We start from the raw sequence: 23,839 nt of genomic DNA, 5'->3' as shown, positions 1-23,839 counted from the left end.
AAAAATGCAGGATCTCAAGACCTGTCAGATTAAAACTCTATGCTAAAGGAAGTTCCAGTTGAGCAGATAATTTAAGCAGGTGTATGTGCACTTAAGTTAATTTATGTGGTAACTCCAACTGGCCTAAAGCTTCATGCGTGCCAAGGGTAAATTGTGGTGGATCAGAAGAAGGGTCTCAATTCTCCCACAGCTGTGAATGCTGGTTTTGAAAAATCAACAGAATTACTCCTATCTAACCTTGGGATGGGGGAAGTTACAGAGATTCCAATTTAAAACCTTAAATGGACCTTATTAGACTTTATGGAAATTAGAAAAAATAATAATTTAAGATTCAGGGAATGACTCAAGCCTTTTCTTGTTTGCTTCCTTTACTATAAATTCATGATTATAACTTATTACGTTATAGCACCATAATTTTTCAAGGCGTGTATTCAAGCAAACCAGTACCACCAGTTCTAATTATTATAGGCTTGAAAAAACTCCATATATTATGATACTTTTGAATGAAAACATCTGCATGGTTATTTAACCTGTGCCATTAACTTGCAACCATGCTCTTTTACTCAATTCGCTTGAACTTTCCTCAGTGTTCTTGTGCAGACACGACCTTGTTAAGAAACATATATATATTATTAACTACGGAGAAATTTAGCTCCAGAGTAAAACACACATTTGTTGCATGGCATGAATATTTCAGAAGTGTCCTCTCTTCCCTTTATAAATAAGTTAATGATCTCAAGTAATTGCCTACTCAAGATAAAAATCTTTAGCAGAAACAAATTTAAGAGAGCTCCATTACAGGACTCAGGAATATCCACCTAGTGTCAATTGAAAGGGTGGATTGTAATGCCTCATTAATTTTGGCATTATAGCTCCCTTTGAATTGAATGTGAGTAACTAAACTCATGGGTCTTTTTCAGTAAAGCAGTATATATATACTTTTGAATTTGGAGACCTCAATTTTCCCAAAGGCCTCCATCACGTTTTACCTGATAAATAGTCCCCTTTGAGAGGTTGCTAACAGAAGCAAATTTCACTGAATGCCTACATAGCATCAAAATCAGAGCCCTGCTTTGGAAATAGGCACAAGTCAACAGACTTTAAATTTGTGTACATTCAACAAAAGTGTCAAAGATTTACATAAATATGTAGATTATTTTTATCTAAACATACTTAAATATATATATATTAACGTATGCATTTGTGTACATTTGTATGCATGTATGTTTGTATGTGTTACTATACATATGCACACATATGTACATGTGTACACACATACATACCTACATGTAAACACATATATGTGCATGTATATGCTTTCTGTTTATTCACAATAGAAATACCAAGAATATCAGAAAGACTGGAATCTGGACTTCAGTACAGAATACTAATTTTATGTTTTAATTAACACTTCAAAAAAATCCCTACTTTAGCATAATCAGTTAAAACACTCTGGAATAGATGCACCGGAATATCTCCATGCCACTACATTGCTATTTTTTTTCCCTATGAAAAAAATCTCTGTTTTCTTGTCAGTTCCAAATCCTAGAAAGTCAGTATCACAACCTGAAACTCAAATTAAATAACCACTTGGTTTTTTCCAAGCCAAATATGCATTTTTCCTTTGAGTTTGAATTCTGCCTAAAACATTAGCAGAGATTTCCTTAAAGCATAGAGCAGTTCCAAATATTTTAAAAGAAAGTCCTTATGAGTTTTGCAGCCTAAGCCTAACCCTGCAAGTAATCTCATGTTTGAATATACACCCTAAATAGTTAAACGCTTGCTTGGGAGTTCGCAAAATCAGGGATAATTTTGCCAATACAGACAGTACATTTTATCTCTGCTAGTTCCAAAAATTATACTGTCAAACAGAACAACTCTGTTTTTCTTTACAGGTTCCTTGACTCCTATGAAATAGTCACCTTGGACATTTTAAACGGGTAGCACTTTTTTCTTAATCTCAAGTCAAATTTTGTCAAGAGAATTCATACCCTTTCCAGGTCAGGTTAAATAGCTTTTAATTAAAAGTCCTCTTTAATTTCATCTGAGACAGATTAATAATTAGATACCTTTCACATGAAAGTTAATGCTTTTCAAGTATAACAGACTGAAAACAAATACCTCTTTTTGCAATAGATACTCCACTTGACCTCTATATTTCATAATAACCGAGACAAGGTTCTGTCTGGAAATTGGGAAAAAGAAAATAACATCAAATTAATAACACACGGACAAAGAGAACAGGTATTCTTTCACATTGTATAAATCAGAAATAATTTGACTGACTGTGATTTTACAGTGGTATAAAATAAAGACAACTGCTTATGTAGACCTCGTGTAATATTGGCCTAGTTCTCCTTGGTAGTCATTTGTCTTAACGTATGTATGTAAAATTCTTCTACATTGACCTGGAGAATACCTGTTTCACAGTAAAAGAACTCCAGTAAGTGGCTTACTAATGTGCCTATTTAACTTATTTCTTATTTCTTTTAGTCTTTAAGGCCAAGCATGTGCTTAAATATGACCTTGAAGAAGGATGGACTTAAGTACACGCTACCATGCCTTTTTTCCCAAATCACTTCACAGACTGTAAAGCTGCAGAGTATCAGGCAAAACATCTGGAAAGCATCTGGAAAATCTCTACAGTTCAAAAGCCCCTATTAAGTCACAAGTATGAAAATGTGTATTAATAAAAAGGGCACCATTGCCATGGAAATCATTAAATTTACATTTCTGATGTTTACATTATCAAACTATTTCAGTGGCAACCTTTACCTATCATTACTTAAGCTATGATTTATTTTTCTTTGTCATTCAATCCAGTCATGAAAACTGGTTTAACTGATACTACTTCCGTATGTAGTCCTCTGCCATGCAGTAGTGACATGCTACCTTTAAGCTACAAAAATTACCATAAAGTTTATACAAGCAGACTGTTACGCCTCCACAAAGCTTCGCTAAATTCAGTGGGGCTATGAACAGGAATACCAGACTTTCCACACCGAACTGCAGGACTGAAGCTTCTGCTGTAAACCTCATCCTTTTAGAACCAGCAGCTCCACAGACAACCAGAATCAAATCAGAGATTTACTTTTCAAAAACTCTTTCTGGTTTTAATCCTACCATGTTCTACGCACAGTGAAATTTTGCTTAGTACTTACCTGTCATTTGGTAAAAAGGCAAAAAGGTGCCAACAAGGCTCTGGCTCTGATTATTGTGCTCAGGAGCGTACCTTTGTTTTCCTTTGATAGCCTCCTCTAGGGCTGAATCTTCAGCTGAGGGTAGGCAAACCCTAATTCCCATTTCCAAACATCTAACTTACTCACTGGTAAGACCGCTGTCTTATTGCCTTGATGGTACTTTGTGGTAAGTGTCAGGGAATATGAGTGCTTGTACGGAAAATGGGAAGTTTTACTCTACACTCCTTTCTCAGTGTTTTTTGTTTATTTTACTCCAGCACTTTTCTTCTTGATTATCTTTCTCCTCGATTTCCCACTCTTCCTTTGCGTTGGTGTTTTTCCTCTTCTGAGGGCTTAGAAGGAATTTTCTCCCATTGCAGACTGGTAGCTAAAGATCAAACAGGTATGTGTTTGCTTCGGAGCAAATGGAGTATTTGGATAGGAATCCATACATCATTGCTTCTTAAGTCAGGCTAACTGAGCAATCGGAGATTAGAGTTACAGCCGTGGTCCAAGATACAGGTTGTAGAGCACATGGTTAGATTATCATGTATTGTATGTCGAGAGGAGGAAATAGACTCATTCCACTGAAATTTATCATATAGCATGGAGAAATTTCAGGTGTTAATATCAGAGTACATTTCCCCATAGATGCCTAATGTTCACTTCTGCCTACAGATGGCTTTGCATTTACAATTATTTATTTGCAACCTTGCACTAGTCTTATCTAGCCAGGCAGTTTGTGTGTTGAGAAGCTGCTTGGCAGTTTCTCCTGTAATCTTGTTATGTCATAGCTAATACAAGTTGTTGCTTTGCTTTGAGCAACTCTCCAGGCATAATGACTTTTTCATAGCGCTGGCAAACTCAAAAGTAGTTCTAAATGTAAGAGCTTGCCCCATTGCCTTGATGCACACATGTAAGCATGTCCATTAGCACGCTTGATCTAAACGCAGGTTTCAAAATAATTTCATAAATTATAATACTAATTCAAAAATTAGCATATTTTACATCATTTAATTCCACCCTAGAGAATTTTGTGTATAAAACAGCCATAATTTTCCATAATAAGTATGAAAAATACCCCAACAACTTGTAACAATGATCAGAATATCACTATCAATGCTTTCCTGAATCTTTGGCTGCTAGATAACTAATAATATCCATATACTACACACAAACACCATAAACTTGCATATCTCTGACAGGTATGTATAAATAGGGCAATGCTAAATAATCCATGAACATTCAATGTTTCTTTGGGGGTCCTGAAGAAATCTCTTGGATCTTTTAACATGGAAATATAGTAAAACAGTTTTGAAAAGAAAAGCATCAACAACTTAGGAGAATCAGTCTTGGATCCTGACTGGTCTATACGGGAGAATGTAGGTAGTCACACAGAGTGTACACTAACAGCATTTATTTTTTAATTTCCTGGCAGCAGCATTCCCTGTGGAGTGTCAGGTTTCCTCTCCAAAGGACCATTTATCACCAGGCTGCTTAAACAAGCTCTGCCTAACTGCAAGCGTCAGATTAGCCACCACGTCATATTAATTGGCACCCTGATTTCAGAGACTATGGGCCAAATTCAGCCCTGGTACAATGAGTGCAGTTCTGCTGACATACTTGTTGATTTACGTTGGGTTCGATTTTCAAGCTATGAATATCAGTGAAAGAAGCAACGTAGGTGCTGCTGGTTTCATTTGTTACACGCTTGCCTGCAGCAGCAGATATAAACGGAGATCTAGATATAAACACAGATCAGGTTCCTGTTCATTCTTTTTACTTCATTCCAAACCAGTCAAAACAGTCCTTTTCCCTTCCCTACTGGATCTAAGCAGATGGTGACCATCTCAATCAGTATGTTCTACAAGACACAGATGCTTGTATGCTACAATCAGAAATGTAACTGCAGTACATACAGACAACCCTGAGCATTATTTAATTTAGCTAACCTAGAAACTCATAGTTCTGAAGACATTAAAATATGGGAAGGTAATTTGCCAGACTTCCTGTGTGCCAAGCAGATTTGTACAGCCTGTGTTGAGCCCATTCCACTGCCTCTCCATGGCCTCTCCACAGCCCTACCTAGATACAAAAATATAAGCAGCTGCAAACATACTTCTCAGTACAGAACAGGCAGAAAGATGTGGCATGTTATGTCACACACAGCTGTTATGACTAGGTATGGTATTACAGACTGACCTACCCACAGGAAAAACACTATGGCAGCTGCTTACAGGAATAAGGGCTTTTCTTCACTGTAAAGCTCACCTGATAAGATAACTTTGGTGATGCTTCAAATTCAAGTCCTCTCTCAGCATAAGTGTGCCAATGGTTTCAACTCAAAATAGTTGACTCTAACGGTAAAAAATAGTATGTGAACACTGCTAAAGAAATTCGTTCCAGGGAGTGATTTTTGATTGCTATGTTAAGGAGTGCAGAAAGGCTTATGCTCACAACACTTGGGGCTAGTCGTAGTTGGACAGAATTAGTCATGTGCCTACTGCATTACACACAGTGACAGTCTACTCCAGGCCCCTACAGGTCTACAGTGTTACTAGGACATGCGGGTCTTTATTCTTCAAAAGAGGTTTTGGTTCAATCTGTTCTGATTCCCTTGTTACATTTTGAATCTATGTAAACTTTAATCATCTATCCTACCATCATGGTAAGGATCTCCAATGTTTAATTAGGTCTTATATAACGAAAGGCCTCCTCTTGCCTGGTTTGAATCTAGTACTTAATTCCTACATGGCAAGATACAATAAATAATCCTTTTATATGCACATTCTCTGTGCTCCTCAAAACTTCACAGACTTCTAATCTATGAAATAATCCCCTTGATCAGAATGAAGAATCTCAGGTTACTTATTTTTCATTTGGAAGGCATTTCATACCTCTGATCATCCTTGTTCCTTTTCTCTTCACTTTTTCAAGTTGTATTATATCTCATTTGAAATGGGAGAACCAGAACTGCACACAGTATTCCAAATACATACACACCATGCATTTATACTCTGGCATAATATAGTTTGGGGGATTTTAATTCCTTTTGTAATAATTCCCACCATTTGTTTACTTTTTCTGGCAGCCACTGTGCACCAAGCTCACCTCCAAAACTATTTATTATAACCCCAAAACTCATTCCTGGTGGCAAAAGTCAACACAAGAGCCTATGATTACTTATGTAATATTAAGACTGTCTCCTCCCATCTACATTTTTCTTCACAGAATTTCATCTGCCATTTTTATCACATAGCCAAATCAACATTGTAAAGTCCTTTTACAATTGATTACTGGCAACTCCTGTTTTTACTACTCCGCATATTACAGTCAGCAAACTTTGTTACTTAACTATTAATCTTTTTTCCTCCCACCCTAACTAATTTAGGAATGAATTTGAGAGCACAGGGCCTGAGCACAGGTATGCACACACACAGTTCATGCCTTTACTTCTTCAGTATTTAGTAAGAGACATTTACTGAACTTGTAGGTGAAGAAAGAAATCATTTATTGCCTATGCTACTAGTTATTCTTTGCCCTTTACTATCAGAGAAAATCTTGAGACACATACTTGATTTCGAACTCAACAACTTCTATCACCTATCCCCCTGGAAAACAGTTCCTACCTCTCTGTTTTCCCTCATCTGGCAAAATACAGGTGCAACACTTACCTGCTTTGGCAAAGTATTTTATGATACATTGATGAAACACATTACAAAAACGGTTAAAGCTTCTTTGGCTAAGCAGAAATGGAAATGAAACGGAACATAATGAGATTTGAATGAGGAATCTCATTTAAACACTTGTCCACGGTAGGTTAGCTTTAAAGTTAGAGATATTAAGTTAAAAATTTTCACAACTAGCTTCAATAATAATAAAAAAAGAACTGTGAAACTGCAGGCATAATAAAAAGTAAACCTGCTATTTTTACAGAATATACACCTAAAATTCTCTCCTTAAGCACATGCTTTAAAATCATGATTCCTTCAATCCCAGAAATCTTTGTGAAACTCTAATGAAACCTTCAAAGAATGAAAGGGAGAGAATGGAGAAAAAATTACATAGATGTATAAGTGGCCATTAATTTTTGCCAAACAATCAGTAAGGTCTAAAAGCAAAAACAAAACAAAAGAAAAAAATTAACTATTTTTCTTTCTCTTTGGTATCATCCCTATCTGCAGTAGGTCTTGAGATTCTGTCCTGTAGGGCCAGGATATTCATTCCAAACACAAACACACAGCTACTGCAAAATACCCATGTTCTTACCGAGTCAGCCTCCAAGCACAAGTATATTCCAACAGCTGATTCACACTGAAATGTCTTTGGTCATCCTCATGCTATGAAAGAGAAACATACAATGAGATATTGTACTCTGATGTGAAGAATGCACATGACAGATTCGGTTGGCATCTTCCAAAGTCAACATGTTCTTTTAGTAAATTCCTTTTAAAGCGTTGCTCTGAGATTTTTTGGTGACTCTCTCATATCATACTGGCTTGTTATACAGGTGACACAGAAGATTATCACAGTAGTTCCTTTCACTACATAAATTGAAGTTTATTATGCATTAAGATTATAGTCAGGCCTCACAAGACCTGCCTCCGCTTTCTTGCTACAGACAGCAGTAGGCATCCTTCTTCAATGGCAATGTGCACAGAACATGAAGCAGAAATGATTTTGTATCAACAACCTCTCTGCTGCTTCGTTTCCTAAGAGGATGGAATGAAGAACGTTTGTACCATCCTTTGCAACTCCTTCAAAGAGGCGTATCTCCCCCCATTTTGTCTCATTTGGCATGTTCTGCAGACCACATCTATTCACCATCAGATGTAGTCTTTTCTCCAGCCCAAAGGATTTGTTGCCTCTGATGTCTTAAATCCTTCTACCCCACGGAGGTAGCTCAGCCCACATCAGCCACACACCGCTAGCTTGTAAGCACCACTATGTCCTGAAAAATCTGTGTCATCTCTGATTCACAGCTAAGTCCTGATCCCTATAGCCCAGAGGGAAAAGTTACTGAGTAGCCTGTGACAAGCATGACCTGAAACACACTGGACTTTAATTACTAAGGGAATGATAGTTATGATTAGGTATCACTCAGGGGAAGGAGGGAGAGAAAAGAATGAAAATAAGAAAATAGAAGCAGGAAAGTAGCACACCATACAGGCATATAGTGGTAAGGAGCCTCTGTTTCCACAGTGGTTGAGACAATATGCTTTTTCTTAGCACCTCTGAAAATGCCACTGATGGCTGGGATGGACATAGCTTAGGCAACTGGGTTACAATCAGTTTATCTGTATGTGTACTGAACTAAAATATGTTTGCTAAAAGGTGAAGCAGAGGACAGAAATTACATTTGGCCAAGGATCGTGAAAAAATCTGGAAAATGACTCAATTTTAGGCTGGATTAAACTAATGAAACTTCTAAGTTCTTTTGTAAAGGGAAGAAAATGGTTTTTTACCTTAAACAAAGCTTTTCAGTAAGAAAGAAAGAAACTCTTCTGCTAATTTTTACTGTTTTAACTTTCATATAATAAATAATTCTTTTAAAAACCAGAACAGCATAATCCAGTAGTGATAAAATATGTTTCAACTTTATGATTTCTTTCTCTTAGATAGCATTAAGAACTAAAACTATATTTTCAAAAGGAAAAGTCCAGTATTTTACCTGCTGTGCCAAAAAAACCCTTCTCCTATTATTTTGTATGTTAGTGAATTCAAATATTGAAAGCTTGTTCAGAGTACTGCAAACACACTAGCAGTTTTCTTTAGGTAATTGAAGTACAGTAGTGGTCTGGAGCAAACATTTCTGAGCAATTTGTGTTTCTGGTATTGTTAGATTCAGGTTAAATGTATTAATTCACAGATGAATTAATTCAAGCTAATTCTATTTTAGATTGCTATGTAGACATTTTGCAATAGCACCATTTAAGGAGCAGGATCTTTTGAACTAGATACCTTGAAGATATGCTGTAAAGAATTTCCATCTAAAGAGTTCCTATCTGTTTAGTAGCAGTAAACATAGCAGCAGTAAACGAAAGATGAATTAGATAAGTGGAGTGGAAGAAGGTGAAGGCAAGAAGAAAGCTCTCATGCATTAAATCTTGAATACATGCATCTTTAACCTGTAAGCTTCTCTTTGCCTTGGCATTTGAACTTATATGGACACCTCTGCTCCTTACCTTAACACATCATCTCTGATGAGAGTGAGTGAGTTAAACAGAGCAGTAGACAGTGCTTGGAAGCAGTAGAGAGAGCAGTATTTGGGGGCTAGGATGAATTTGAAAGTAGGTATTTTTTCTCAGCTGACTTCAGAATCTGTCTCTGAACCCCACAGAGCTGCTGTTACAAATATGATTACAAAATGCGTAAGAATAGTTTATGGATGCCAATTTCTCGAGAGCAGCACTAATTGTGCTCCTAGGGCTGTGACCTAATAGACGCAGTTTTCTCTCTCAGATCAAGGCTCAAAATTGTTTTCTGCCCACATGACAACCCACCATTATTTAAATAACCTTAGTGCTTTCTCCATTTCTCTTAGTTTGGTTGATACCACTTTCTGGTTTAGCCATCTTCTCTAGAGTGGTGCGAATTTATGCACTAGTACCAGTCTTTGCCTTTACTCCCAGTTCTGAAGTTTCTAATAATCAGAAGTGTGCGCTCCAGGAAGGAATAGCACCAAATATTGCATTCTATAATATCCTGATTTGGATTTTCTACTTCTAGATAGAGCAACAGTCCAAGATGGATGAAGAAATCTGCCCAAGATGGATGAAAAAAGCTTTTTTAGATGTTAAAAATCTTTTTAAGAACACTCTGTTTTCCCATCTTTTTTCCATTAATGTGAACTCAGAGGGAGGGAAGATATATATATTTTAAGTCACACTACCCTACAGATGAGCAGTGTAGATGCTCTGCAAAAAGTACCCTGCATTTTTATAAAGATCATCTAAACAATGCAAAACTGACTAAAGGAGGGAGCGCTGGAGATCACAGATAAAATTACAGATATGTGTGATTGATAGGAATCTAGAAGCTTCAGGGGACCTGATGGAGCATGGAAAAAGGTGGGTGTATGTGAATCATTTAGCATATAAATACATATGGGAGATGATTACATAGAAGAGCTCCCAAAGATATTGATATGCTTCTGTGACACTGGTTAACCACATCCTTAGCAGAGATTTCTACCAAGTAACATGTCTGAAACTTCAAAATTCTAAAGGATCCTACAGATGACAATGCGAATTCTCCCAAAGAAGGACAGAAAATTCACAAAAATAAATGGTAGCTGCACACGTAAATAACTGCCCAGGACGGATGACAAAAGCTTTTTTGGATGTTGAAAGTCTTAAAGTCTCTGCCTATCTTTTTAAGAACACACAGTTTTCCCATCTTTTTCCATTATGTGAACTCAGAGGGAGGGAAAATTATTTTTCATAAACTGTCTACAAATCTGTGTTTTTCAAGTACCCTGTAAAACCAATCAAGCTGCAAGTTTCAGAAAACAACAAAAAACAAACCAAAAAACAAATAGCATTTATGACCTCAATCGAGACTACTTCAGATCCTTGAGTTCAATATGGCTGAAGTGGGATTCAGAACATCCAAAGAGACGCCCAGGTACCTACAGAGCTGGGTGCACAGCGAGAGGAGATGTTGCAGTTGCCAGAGCACCATCACCTATGTCTCTTCCATCAAGGCTTCCTCCAAGCCAGACAGACTTGCTCACGCTCCTGCCTGCAAGCAGGATCCTTCCTTTCTGACATGAGTGCCTTGTCGCAAGTATTCCCTGGAGCTGGATGAAAACTTTGGGTCTGTGACTTACGCCATCTCTTGAGCTGTTAATGTTCTTTGCTATTATTAGTAACCTGAAGTAACTTCATGGCCTAAAGCTTTCACAGAGTTTCAGTTATCATAAAGAGGTGATCAATAATTCACTTGAACATATCTTAAAACATCACCATTCCTGGTTAAGCCCTATTGTAGGTTATTAATTACAGTTTCACAAATTCTCTGAGACAACAAATGTTTTCTAATGGCCTGAACACTGCTAATTTATCTTCCAAGCTTGTTACCTGCCTGAAATACGGCTTGGAAGACTGTTTTTGTTTATTTGTTAGTAATTATTCTACTTAGTAATTGTAACTATTTCTGAAATGTGAAACGTCAAGAGCTGCTCACACTCTGCTCCTGGCCTCCACAGTGCACTGTAGTATATTAAACCTCATTTAGACCTGTCAAACTGCAACAGTGATGAAGCAGGCTTTGAGCATATCAACAGGACATGAAGCATTTTTACAGTAGCACAATTTTAAAGGATACTTAAATATAGACAAATGGCTTCCTAGTATCTGAAATATTTCACCGTCCCTGTGAATAGGACACATACATTCAAATAATGGAAAAACAGTTCTTATCATGATAGACCACTGACTTCATTTTTCTCGGTTTGTGATTATGCTTGGACACTAACACTTAACTTGATACCTCTGGTAAAATATTAACATCATTAAGACTGGTAGATATGAAAGTAAAAATGTTTTTAGAATCTCAGGAAATATCACTTGCTGGCTGCTTTTGTCCAGAATTTCCTTTCTGGAAGCAAGCGATGTTCCTAGGAAGCAGGAAGTATTCCTTGCTGCCACACCACTACAAAGACTCGTGCTTTACTCAGATATTAAGCATGTGAGGACAGCACTGAAGAAATGCGTCTCTGAGATTAGGCAGAGCCCTCTCTGGAAATGGCACCCAGATGAAGGTTTGTGCTTTTATGCTATTCCACTGTGCACGCTTCCTGAACACTACCCATCCTCTAGGATGGTAACATTTCTGACCCACTACAACTTTTGGAGATTGTGCTTAAGAGTTGCCTGTTATGACGAAATACAGAGTAGGATAGACATGACATACAACATCAAAACAGATCTAGCATTCATTATTCAGAGTACTGCACAACTGTGTCCATAAACTGGATCATCATTTGACAAGAGAACTAGTGTATTTTTTTGAAATTTACTGTCTTCCTCGAGATTTCAGTGCATAGAGAAAAATCTACAAGATGCAGAATTCACACTCATGTCAGCAGAAGGTCTTTGTTTGGTTAGATAACAAAAAACTGACCTTCAATATGTTTTTATAATATAAAGATAAGGTTATGTTCTCTGTACAGGCTTTCTTTGGAGGTTAAGCAGGAATCTAGGGTCTTGAAAATTCAGGTATTAAAAGGCTTTTGTGCAAGAGTGTTATGGCTGATAAATCTCATGTCTCAAAAAATCAAAATCAAATTAAAGGTCACTGACTGGCTCAAGAGCTTGTGACTCTATGAACAGTCCCAGGCCAAATTTCTTGCTTTAAGTCTTCAGTTCAAGACAATTTCCTCTTTTTCGAATACATCGTAACACAGAATACGAGTTTCCCACAGAGTGGAGAAATATCTGTTTTATTTAAAAAGTTATATTCACAAAATAATTGTGAATATTCAGTTACTTGCCAAAGTTTATAAACTCTGTTTTTTTATTAACCTTAATTAAATAGACTATTTTAGTAATTCTTTATTGAGTGCATGAGCTTCACAGAAATGATGTCAGAATCACAGTAGAGAATTTATTAGGAAATTTGGTGCTGAAAGGCCTGAATGTTACTCTTCATTCTATTAATATTATGGTGTGCCAAAATACCCAGTTATTGTGATTTTTTTTTTTTTTTTTTTAAAAAAGAAATAATTTATGCTCAAGAGTTTCCTGCTCTCAAACAAGCTGGCAATTTGGTCCAGACATTTGAGTTCACTTAAACTCTGAACCACAAGCAATTAGCTTGTAATTATAAATATCAGATCTATTGCTCCTCTTGCTTTCTGTGTATATTTCTGTTGCCTTCCAAGGACAACTGGCTATTAGATACAATATAATCAGTAATACAGCTGTGACATTCAGGTGTCTAATAATACTTTGAAGGCATGGTGATACAAGAGCAGCAAATCATCATTCACCGTATGCAGCAGAGACAGAGAAACGTATGTATCACAGTATAAATTTTAAATAAATGTCTGCTCTTAGATCAGGATTTCAGCTGAAAAGCACAGGCACACAGAATTGATATAGCCTTCCACCTGCTTACAGGTGACCAGCTTGGTCAAGGGGCTAACTTAAGAAATTACCCAAAATCTTAATTCCTAAACTCTATCTCATTACTTAGGTGAAATAAGAATTCCTTGGATGCTGCCTTCTCTCTAGGCATTGTGCAGTATGGGACAATTATGCTATCATGAATAATAGTGATTTGTATATAGCAAGAGTTATTTTTAAACTATGCATCTCAACTTCAACAAGGTACAGGGGATCATTTGAGGCTGTCTCTTTTCAGTGTAGGTATATAAATAATACCTTCAGTGTATGCTGTATGCATACAAACAGCACTCTCATCAAATTTCTAATTCATGTTACTGATTTCTCAGGGCAGGAAACACTGGAAGCCTGCAACTGACCAGCAAAAAGGCTAATAATATATATTATTCCATTTAATAGATAAAAACAGTGACCTAGAAAAGGCATGTAATTTTTCCACGATTACACAGTTACATGTGTTCATAATTATATCTAATCACCTTCACTTTACTCTCCCCAAGCCCAGTTTTCTTTGGCACCATTGTATGGAAAAATCAAGTCTTCCAGACTCTTAACACAAGATATCTTGTCACAGATCTAAGGCTAAAAAGGATAATCATTTAATCTCATCTCCTATTTAATGCAGACAATGGAAATCATCCAGGGATTCCTACCTGGAGCTCACCAACTTGCAATTCAATGACAACAAGGTATCATGACAAGACAGAACTAATTCCATAGGTGACTGAACATGAATATTGTTCTTTTTGTGGCTTTGATGATACAATATGAGGATGAGAAAGGACACATGAGATGAATACTTGCTCACCTCCTTCTGAGGGCATACTCACACATCAGATCATTTTCTCTAGATTGACAATGAGCAGCTGGCAATTCACTGATCTGAATCATTTTTGAAGAGGTGACCTGGTGATGAAAGCTTCCATGTTTCCTAAGTTACTTTCTTCCGAACAATACTAGACGAAGTAGAATCAATGTTTTTCAAAAATAGATAATTAAATGAATATTCACAGTGAACAGTGCAAATAATTTAAGCCACTATTGCACACAGTAGCACTTGATTATTCCACTTTTATCTATAGAATAGCTAATGTCTTCAACAGAAGAAAAGAATTAAACATATATTATATTTGGCCTCATTATAGTCCCTTTTTAAATGCTTCAAGAAACACATTGCACTGAACCTGACGTTTTTCATCATGGCACATAACAAAAATGAAAAGAAAGCCTCTATTCTATTAGAAATCTGTTTTGTGGCCTACACATTCAGGCTGACAGTATATGTACTTAAAGCATGTAATTGGAACTATCTGAATAAAGCCAACCACTGCCAGGGAATAATGCCTAGAACACCAAAGCTTCTGCTGTACTGTGAAGTTTGAGTTGGAAGTAATTCAAGGTGGACCACTGGGAATAAAGCTCACATTTAGGAGCATAGATCAGTGTCACTAAAGCTCAATAATCCCTTCCAAGGCTGCTTAATCTCTAGTAATCTAAATATCAATCTCTCTGGATTTAAGATGTGATAAGACAATGTTTTCTGTAGGGACATACGCCTATGTGCAAACAAGAACACACACACATGCATGAGTGCAAGCCACACTCACACATGTATGCATAGAGAGACAAACTGAGATTCCAACTTTTATCAACCTACTCTGATTTTCAGTGATAATGATCCGAATCCACATATGATTCATTTTATGCAATACTTCAAATGATTTTCCCCTTATTATATTTCAAAACATAGAAAGACCAATCAAAACCAGTAATTCCCTGACAAACTGAAATCACTAGTGTGAGTCAAGTCTGACAGAACTGCATTTTTCTAAAAAGGTTAGCTTTGTTTTCTTTTCAGTTGAGAGTCCTCTAGAGTGATGCATTAGGTACAAGTGCAGAAACAAGGCAGACCTATTTCCCAGAACATTTCAACTGGAGTTGAGCACTAAAAAATGCATGATGAGGAAAGCAAATAATCTCTCTTTGATTATAACCGGAGATTGTTACATAATAGGATTGGAAGAATTTTACTCTTTCAAGGAGGCTGAAAGAAAGGAAGAGGAGAAAAAAAGAAAACATACCGTTCGAGCCAAACTTTGCTTCAGATTAGTAGTGATATGTAGCTGAAGCTGAATGCAGGTGGTTGACTTGCGAAGAGTCTTGTGGCTGCCCAAAGTATGATTGCTGCAGTTTTGTGATAAAAACAAATGATTAACTCTGTTTGCACTTCCTTCATCATCTCTCTTTTTCTAATAAAAGGACTAGTAGACTAAATTATAAATACAAAACAGACTGAAAAACGTAAAACTAGTGCTTGGGAGCTACATCTGTGAAAACTGACAGGGTTTGGTCATGACTTCTTTTCCGGCGAGAAAATTTCAAAATAATCACTTAGTTGTATCTTTGACTATTAAGTTATGTTACAGAACAACAATGAAATAAAGAAAATATTCTAAATAAACTGCATCTGCTTCCAACTCTGTCTTTCAAGACATCTCCTGTAGATTCTTCAACCCCAAATCAGTGTGATTTATACAAAGTTATCTTGAGTATGAAAGCACTACTGTGGAATGACTTGTAATGTTTGATATCTAACTCAAAAGTAAAATATAAACTATATGTTTGAAAACCATATTCTTTAAAACACGTAGGTCATGATCCTCAGAGAAACTAAAGTTTTGATCTTGTGCAGCTCACAGAGATGGTATGAAAAAGAAGCTATAAGTCAGTTTTCCACCCCTGAAATCATATGCCAGCTAAGGCCACACACAGAGCTCTGCTCATTCGGCTGGAATGGCTCCTATGAACTATTCTGCTAGCCAAGGATGCTTTTTATTATTTTTAATATTACTTGAAACAAAAATCATTTTTGTGTTTTCCCTCTTATTGTTTTAATCAGGTGAAATAATGCAAAAATAATCTTAGAGCTAAGGCAAATGCTTTTTATTAAATAAAAAAAAAAACTTTGGGATTAATCATTAGGAAAAATGATACTGATTTTAGCAAAGGCAAATTCATCACTGAAATGAGTTAATATGCATCATCAGTTACAACTCTAGTGCATGTTCTCTTAGATTCATGTTGTTTCTTTCAGGTCTCCAGACCCAAGCATGTCAAAAGGGATACTCCATGTTCATATGGATTTACAGCACGGCAAGTTGTTTCAGAACTCCCTGGGCCATGAAGGAAAGTGGATTCTTTTACGAATTGTCAAATGTCACAGAAAACTCACAATTCAGCTATAAATGGTGTTTATTTCTATCTAAAAGTGTTTTTTTATGGAATAGCTGAATAAAATTGGTGGGATTCAGTTCCAGGAAACACTGGCCCTGTGAACAAATGACAGAAAGAGTGACTGAGAGTAGAGACTTATATCTAATGTGGCAGTAGTTGTCCCCAATAGAAATTAATGGTTAAATTTAAGTTAGTGTACTATACATAATTGCCACTCAGCACAATTACTGAGGATTCATATATCTTGTAAGTGTTCTGCACTTACCCTGCACTGTAGGTAAGCAAAATATATACTTCCTATTAGAGGTCACAAGAGGTGTAAGTGCAGATGTATTTTTTAACAAAGACACTGAAGGTCTCAGAAGAGAAACCCATGACCATTTGACAGAATAAACATCTAGAGCAAGGTCCTTTTACAGTGCTTCTATACATTTGCAAAATTCCTTATTAAGGACAAGTACAGGTTGAGAGAGAGGGCAGAAGCCACAACTGGCACAGTGAATACTAGTACTGTTGTAAAGTGTGTCACTACTATGCCTCAGCCCTTCTCAAATTCCTTTACCAGCAAAAGTCCAAACAACCTATTCCCACTTCCTGAGACTATATCAATTTTAAGTTTCCCGTGTTGTTCCTCAACTCATATTATGCTGTGCCTACTCACTGCTTTCTTCTAACTTCCACTCTGGATTTCATCTGATCAAGTCTGCCTCATGACTCTGCAGATAAACTCCTCTGTGACCTTGATGATTCTTCAAAACAGCCTCACACCTGTTTTTCATCTTTCCCCCCACCATTATTTCTGCTCTTCCCAGTCTGCCCTATTTGTTGCCAACCTCAAGACAGGTGTAGTAACAAGAAACCTTTACACAAACACACCTGCAAGTCCTGAGTCACTTCATTCCAGATTGCTCCAGTATTCTTATTCCCTTTGATGCAATCGTTACACCAAGCCACTGCTAGAAAATGCTATGGCAATACCAATTTATACCAGTAGAATGCTCCTCTATGGTTATAATTTTCTACTGCAGATGTACAAAACTACTTTTGGCCAGTATAATTATTCCACATCATCATAACTGAGACAAAAAAAATTACAGCAATGGAAGTTTAACATTTGGTTATAGCCACATTTACAGTAGGGGGTTGTGTTAGCACTCCTGTGTCAGGCAGATACTAGACCTCATCAAATCCTGTATTGAGATGGTGAGGCTATCTGAAACACTGTAGTCTAGAGCTGCTGGCCCTAGAGCTGATTTCATGGATGGATTCAATATACATAAATGCAAACAGAAAAGCTTTGGCAGATGCTGTGATACAAGAGACTAGACCATGTGGATTAATGCCTCAGCAAACTAAGGTGGAAATTTGGCCTAGATGAAAAGGAAACTACAAGAAACAGTGATGCAGCTTTAGTTCCACAGACCAGCCATGGATTGAAAAACTACCTTTTAGCCATACCCTAGGCTGCAATGCATTCTCTAGCTTGGTTTCTTACAGATCTGCTACTGCATCTGTACTAGTAAGAAAAAAATAATGTAGCCACTTTTAGAGAATAGCATAGTTACTAATAACTGGATCACAGTGTATTGAGCACTGCAGTGGAAAACACTAATAAAAATGCAACATTATTAACACTTTTCTGCTTATTTTGCTGAAATACTACAGGAGACTACAGCTTGGGCCAGAATGCCACAATAAAGGACACAAAGCAAAAGGCAGTCTTTGTCTTTAAGAAATGAGGTAATGACTTGGTTAAAATGAAGTGACTCGCGTATGGTCCCATAATCTCAGTAACAGGGAAAGAGAAAAGCCTTCAGTCTCTTGACTCCCTCACCACTAGATGATCTTGCTTCCACACAGCAGCAACATTCTCTGATGTGCTATAAGCTCCAGATCCCAACGTAGTTCAACCAGATTTATTAAAAAAAAAAAAAAAAAATCTCAGCTGAGCAGCATCCCTGAATGAGAAGCTTAATCTACAGCAAGAACAGAAAATGAAGTTTATTTTTACAAAGAAGATGGGCATCCAAAAGGTGTCTGCTTCTAACCACCCCAATCTGTATGAATTTAACTCTACCTCTTTTATAATTAATGGTTTGGACTTAGAGAGAAAAATAACTCTTATTTAGGTCTCAATTCTCAGAGAATAGAATTAGCAAGGCAAAGAAATATCATCAATAAGGTCACACTTCTGCTCAATGTGTTAGCAGAACTGCAAAGCAGTAAGATAACTATGCTAGAGCACAAGCAGAACTAAAAATTTGTATGAAAAGATCCTTCAAGAAATCCCAAGTCTTCGAAAAACATGGCATTTAGAAATAAAGCTCATAAATATCCTTAGATTATATTCTTTTACTAGGTCTATATTGCAGCTACTTCTTACTAACAACCACTAGATCAATAATCAAAAGAGAGTCCAGTATTCTTTTATACAGTCATGCGCTTCATTTTATTAGGCACTTCAGAATGCTGGTGGCCTGTAGCTCTAAGGCAAGTCTAAATGGAGAATTGATTCATTGCAGTCACATGACAAGAACAGTTTTTGGCTTGCTGCTGGCAGCAAGAGCTAGGAGTTATTTGACATAAGCAGCTTAACCCCAATATAATTTATCTTTACATAACATCTTTTATAAAAGGCATCATAAAAATCTCGTTTGAGGGGCACCCATTCTAAAACTAACGAGAGATGAGAAAGTGCGAAAGCAAAATTTAAAGGTGAATGTGAGAAGGCTTGGATAAAGGGGGGATTTTCAGGTATCGCCGATAGCCCTCCAAGAACTAAAAGATGAAGATAAACATGACACACATAAAGGACTGGCGTGCATATGCACAGCTAGGAAGCCTAGAGAAGGAGGGTAGATTCAACCTATGGGTACATACAAAGATCAAAAACTTCTGTGAGCAATAGTAGAAAAGAATGACAAGGATTGGGGTCGTCATTGCAAATAAACGGGATTTTACTCCCCTATTCTTTCAAGGGCTGAGTTCTGCTTCTAGATGAACATATAAAAAAGAAACTGCAGGAAATCCAACCTGGGAAGTGATTAACACACACCTTACAATGACAGAAGGGGCAGGGAAAGGTGCCAGCAAATCCTGATAGTGTTCTGTAGATACCATAAGAAAAAGGAATAAGAGGAAAGTCCACAGGTTGAGGCAAGGCCAGAATTTCTGATTAGTGAATAAAATTAAGTTAAAGATTAGAAATGAAGTGAGATTCCAGATGAGGATCTCAAAGATCATTCTATCAGTTACTGCCTGAACTACAACCTATATGCAGGTCTCTGCTATTTTAAATTTGTATATTTGAAATTTGATATTTGACTTGTGAGTCAGATACAATATAAGCTCATGGATGTCTCCATAGGAAGGGAATAATGAATGATCATATCTTGCAGTGTATATATTATTAGCATACGCATGTGTTCCCCATCCCACTTAAAGCAAAACAGATTCCAGGAATCAGCAAGTCTTTCAAGTTTTTCTGCAAAAGGCAGGATGAGATGCTTATTCATATAGTTAAATATAATACTAAATGAAAGCTTTTGACCGATCTTCACAATGTTTCTCATCCACTAACCTACTCTGGTCTGAGAATAGTTCATCATGTCATTGTTTTCTCTTCATTTTATTCATTTCTGGATTATAATAAAGCAGAAGGAGCACAGCATTCCCTTTGCTGTCTCATAACTCGTGAAACTTCAACTGGAATTCATCACTGAATGAATTCCAAATGCTCCGCAAGAGAAGAACTTTCCACAAGTACATAAAACTATAGTGCCTCTGTTAAACAACATAGTGAGGAGAGCAATTTGCATTACCAGATAGTACAAATATAGGAAAAAGTTTCACCTCGAGGCAACTCTGCAGGTCATGTTAAGGTGCCCAACAGATGGTTTTATTCGGGGTTTCAAATTTCAAATTAAGGACTCTGATGAGGAGAAGAAGACAGGTGAAATTATACCATAGCATAGAATTACAAGCTACTGAGGCCAGAACTGAAGCTCAGTGCTTTTTGCACTACAGCAAAGGAGCTCAGCAAAAAAGAGGAGGACATCATTGACCTTGTTTCACTGCTAATGAGACGTGCTGAGATTGTGAAAGTGCAGGAATTTAAACAGTCCCCTATTGATGAGTTCTTCCCAACAGTGAAAATAAAACTGTTTAGAACATACTGTACACTGTACTGAAACACACTGAGCTCACCCTCAATACAATGACTCATTATTTCCATTTTCTTTAGCAATTAGTTTGAAATAAGAAGAAAGACTTGAGAAAACCAAACAGGCTCTCTTATGTAGTTAACAGATCTATGACCTGATTCTCTTCTCAGTGGTTCTAGCATTGTATCATTTTCACACAGCATTCCACTATACCAGCTCCTGCTTTACGTAGATTTAAATAAAGCTCATAAATCTTAAAGTGTCCACCTTGAATTGCAAAGTATAACTCACTACAAACATCTGAATATTTGACTTGTGTACCTGTGTAAGATTAGAGATGTCCAAGCCGGCTACAGAACAAAGCTTATTTACATGGTGGGACACTTACCACTCTCATGGCTATATTGCTTTCATTATCAAGTTGACTTGCTTTGGGCTAGTTCAGGAAATCTTTACTTTACACTGCCAATATGGCTGCATATAAAGATTTCCCCTTCAGTTATAGGATATGTCTACATTATTTCAACCCTTCAAACACTTTTAATGTTTTTAATAGATAAACAGTCATTCCTGCAGTGTCACTTTAAGATGTTACAACAGAGAACTGCCCATTTCTGCTGAAAGTTACTGTCCCAGGAGTGCAGCTAGCAACATGGAATCTGGACTTGCACTTAGCTACTTCAATGTTAAATCTCCTCATTTTTGATGACAGTTGAATTTAAGCTGCCAGAGGGGGAGAAACACCTAGCTGAGTCCAGCAGTGTTTATATTAAAAAAAATCACAAAAGTTTACTTCTATGAATATAAATCAGAACACTTAATTCCTAACTTCTAAATTACATACATTCAGAAAGACCTGCTTATAGGTATAACATGTTTTCTGCAATGTACAGTCAACATCAAACTGCTGGATTCATTTACTTTACTACTGTTGCAACTGGATACAAAGGAAAATCACCTGCTAGGCAGCTCTTTGTAATACTGTTTCTCATCTCTTTGGTGATTTTCTCCTTTGAAGAGATACATACCCCCTCCTGCCTACAACACTCCTGTGAGATATTGAAGTAGCAGCATCCCTGTTTTATGGATGAGGAAGAGAAGAAAAACAGAGGAGTGAAACAAATTATTCAAGGCTGGACAAAGCTTACGTAAAGGGGACAGAATCTGAATCCCAGATGCCCTGCTGGAAGACCGAAGCAAATGACGACACTATCATTCCTGTAGAGCATAAATACAGAAACAACATGTTCCAGGAGTTTAAAAAGCTATTCCTTTAGTGTTTGGAACACACTACTCTAACTTTCCCTACGGTTTTGTTTGTACAGTGTATAAGCAGAGTGCATTAATGCTTACATGATGTAATACATAATCAGTACCCTTTCCTAATGAGATACTTACTTCTGTAAGAATTCATCAGACCCGCAAACTCTTAGAAAACATTCCTCTTGGACTGGGTATTGATTTATGTAGTGTAGGATCTCTACAATTAAGTCATGAGTGATACAGCCAGCTGTAAATAAAGATAGCAAAAAAAATTAATAGTAGCTTGCTAGAAAATTTCAGGCTACATTCTTGAGCAAAGAAAATAAGAATTTCTTTGTAAATGCTAACTACTGCTGCTGTCTAGCCCCATCAAGAGGAATTAGAACAAGCAATATATGATCTTTTTTCTTCTTTGGTTCAGATGCAGTACAACAAGTCATAGAATCTGGGTCTATTTGGAGGAAACTGGTGGCTTGTGAGGTAGCTGGAATGAATTGCTGAGCACTTTTCCAAAGCAGAAAGAAGAAGCAAGTGGATATTTTTTCGAATCTGTAAATTTGAAGTTGTTTTTGTGATTAATGTATCAGTAAATTTCCCATGTGTGAACATGATATGATGTAAAAACAGCCTCTGTTGCTGTACAAGACACACAGAAGCTTCAGAAAGTTACTTACCATTGTTATTTCTTTGCACCTTTCATTAGCCATAACAAAGTGATCATACAAATTCTATGCAAGTTTATGTAATCTGCTCTTCAGAAATACTCTATTGTTTTGACAACTCTTCCCCAACACTTCCTCATCTTTTTAAGCCATTTTACAACCCTGTCAATACACTTCCTCTATTCCTATTCTAGAAAAAATGGTGAAAACTAGAAGAAAATAAGATGCATAATATGTCAATCAAATCGCAAACATATCTGATAAGTTTGGTCTTTACATGCATGCAAGGCATGCTCCACCAGACAAGTTAACTGAGTCTTCAAGTCTGAGATACTCCCTCTAGAGGGGACAATACCTGATTCTTCAGTGAAAAGTAGGCACATAATGCACCGAGGTGGTTTTGCAATGCTGGATTTGGTCTTGACTTCCTCCAGAATTTTCAGGCAACCTTATTGTTTTTATCTGACAACAGAAAAGCCAAAGCAGATTTTCCTTTTCTTTTTTTTTTATTCATTTTATCCCTTAATTGCTGCAAAATCAGTGGTCACGGCTATATTAAAGTCCAAGCTTTTACTACAACCTTTAAGTGAACTTTCTGTCATAAAAGTGAGAAGTATTGACATTCGAATAAAAATCCCCTCCAAAATAAGCACAAAAATCACAATTCCATGTTGACCAACTTGCATCGCTCCAGATTCAGACAGCAGCTGCAAACTAAGCCTAACCAGACAGTTTAGCTGGGTTTAATGGTGTTATGAATAGCCAGAGTAGCCAAGAGTAGAAAATTCATAATAGCAAATCTGGTCCAAATTTGCTATGCCATTATTTTAGAACAAACCAAGAAATGCCAAATTGTTTCTGAGGGGAAATTTAGGATACTATGACTATGATATTCACAGAACAAACAACAATTAGGGGTGGGGGATAGAAGGGGATGACAAAAACCAAACTGAAATAAAAAGAGTTGGTTTCCTTTTGACAACTTGCTGTTTAAGCAACTCTTTATAGCTGGCATATAAACTACAATGTTTATTTGCAAAATTTACACACAGCAGAAGAAGGGACATGACACAGGATCTTGAATTAAAATTACAACATGCACTTTGCTCAGGTTACTCATTGTAAAAAACTGAAACTTGCCAGTATCATTCATTTGCACTCCATAGATTCATTTTTATTTTCTTGCTCTGCCATGCATTTTTGCATGA

General features: G+C 36.8%; 1 protein-coding gene across 3 annotated transcripts in view; it reads right to left on the bottom strand.

The window, feature by feature from the left end:
• PIK3C2G (phosphatidylinositol-4-phosphate 3-kinase catalytic subunit type 2 gamma) overlaps positions 1 to 23,839 on the bottom strand; it is a 275,977-nt gene that overhangs the window by 184,850 nt on the left and 67,288 nt on the right. For all 3 annotated transcript variants that reach the window (XM_062591246.1, XM_062591238.1, XM_062591256.1), the window contains exons 5-8: positions 22,105 to 22,216; positions 15,391 to 15,493; positions 7,449 to 7,519; positions 2,122 to 2,185 (exon numbers count right to left, since the gene is read on the bottom strand). In XM_062591246.1, the coding sequence (XP_062447230.1) occupies positions 2,122 to 2,185; positions 7,449 to 7,519; positions 15,391 to 15,493; positions 22,105 to 22,216 (350 nt within the window). The remainder of the gene's footprint in view (positions 1 to 2,121; positions 2,186 to 7,448; positions 7,520 to 15,390; positions 15,494 to 22,104; positions 22,217 to 23,839) is intronic.

The sequence above is a fragment of the Rhea pennata genome, chromosome 1, assembly GCF_028389875.1.
Source record: "Rhea pennata isolate bPtePen1 chromosome 1, bPtePen1.pri, whole genome shotgun sequence".
Classification (NCBI taxonomy): Eukaryota; Metazoa; Chordata; class Aves; order Rheiformes; family Rheidae; genus Rhea; species Rhea pennata.
Note: the sequence above shows the minus strand (reverse complement) of the source record. Positions and strands in the feature narration are given on the sequence as shown.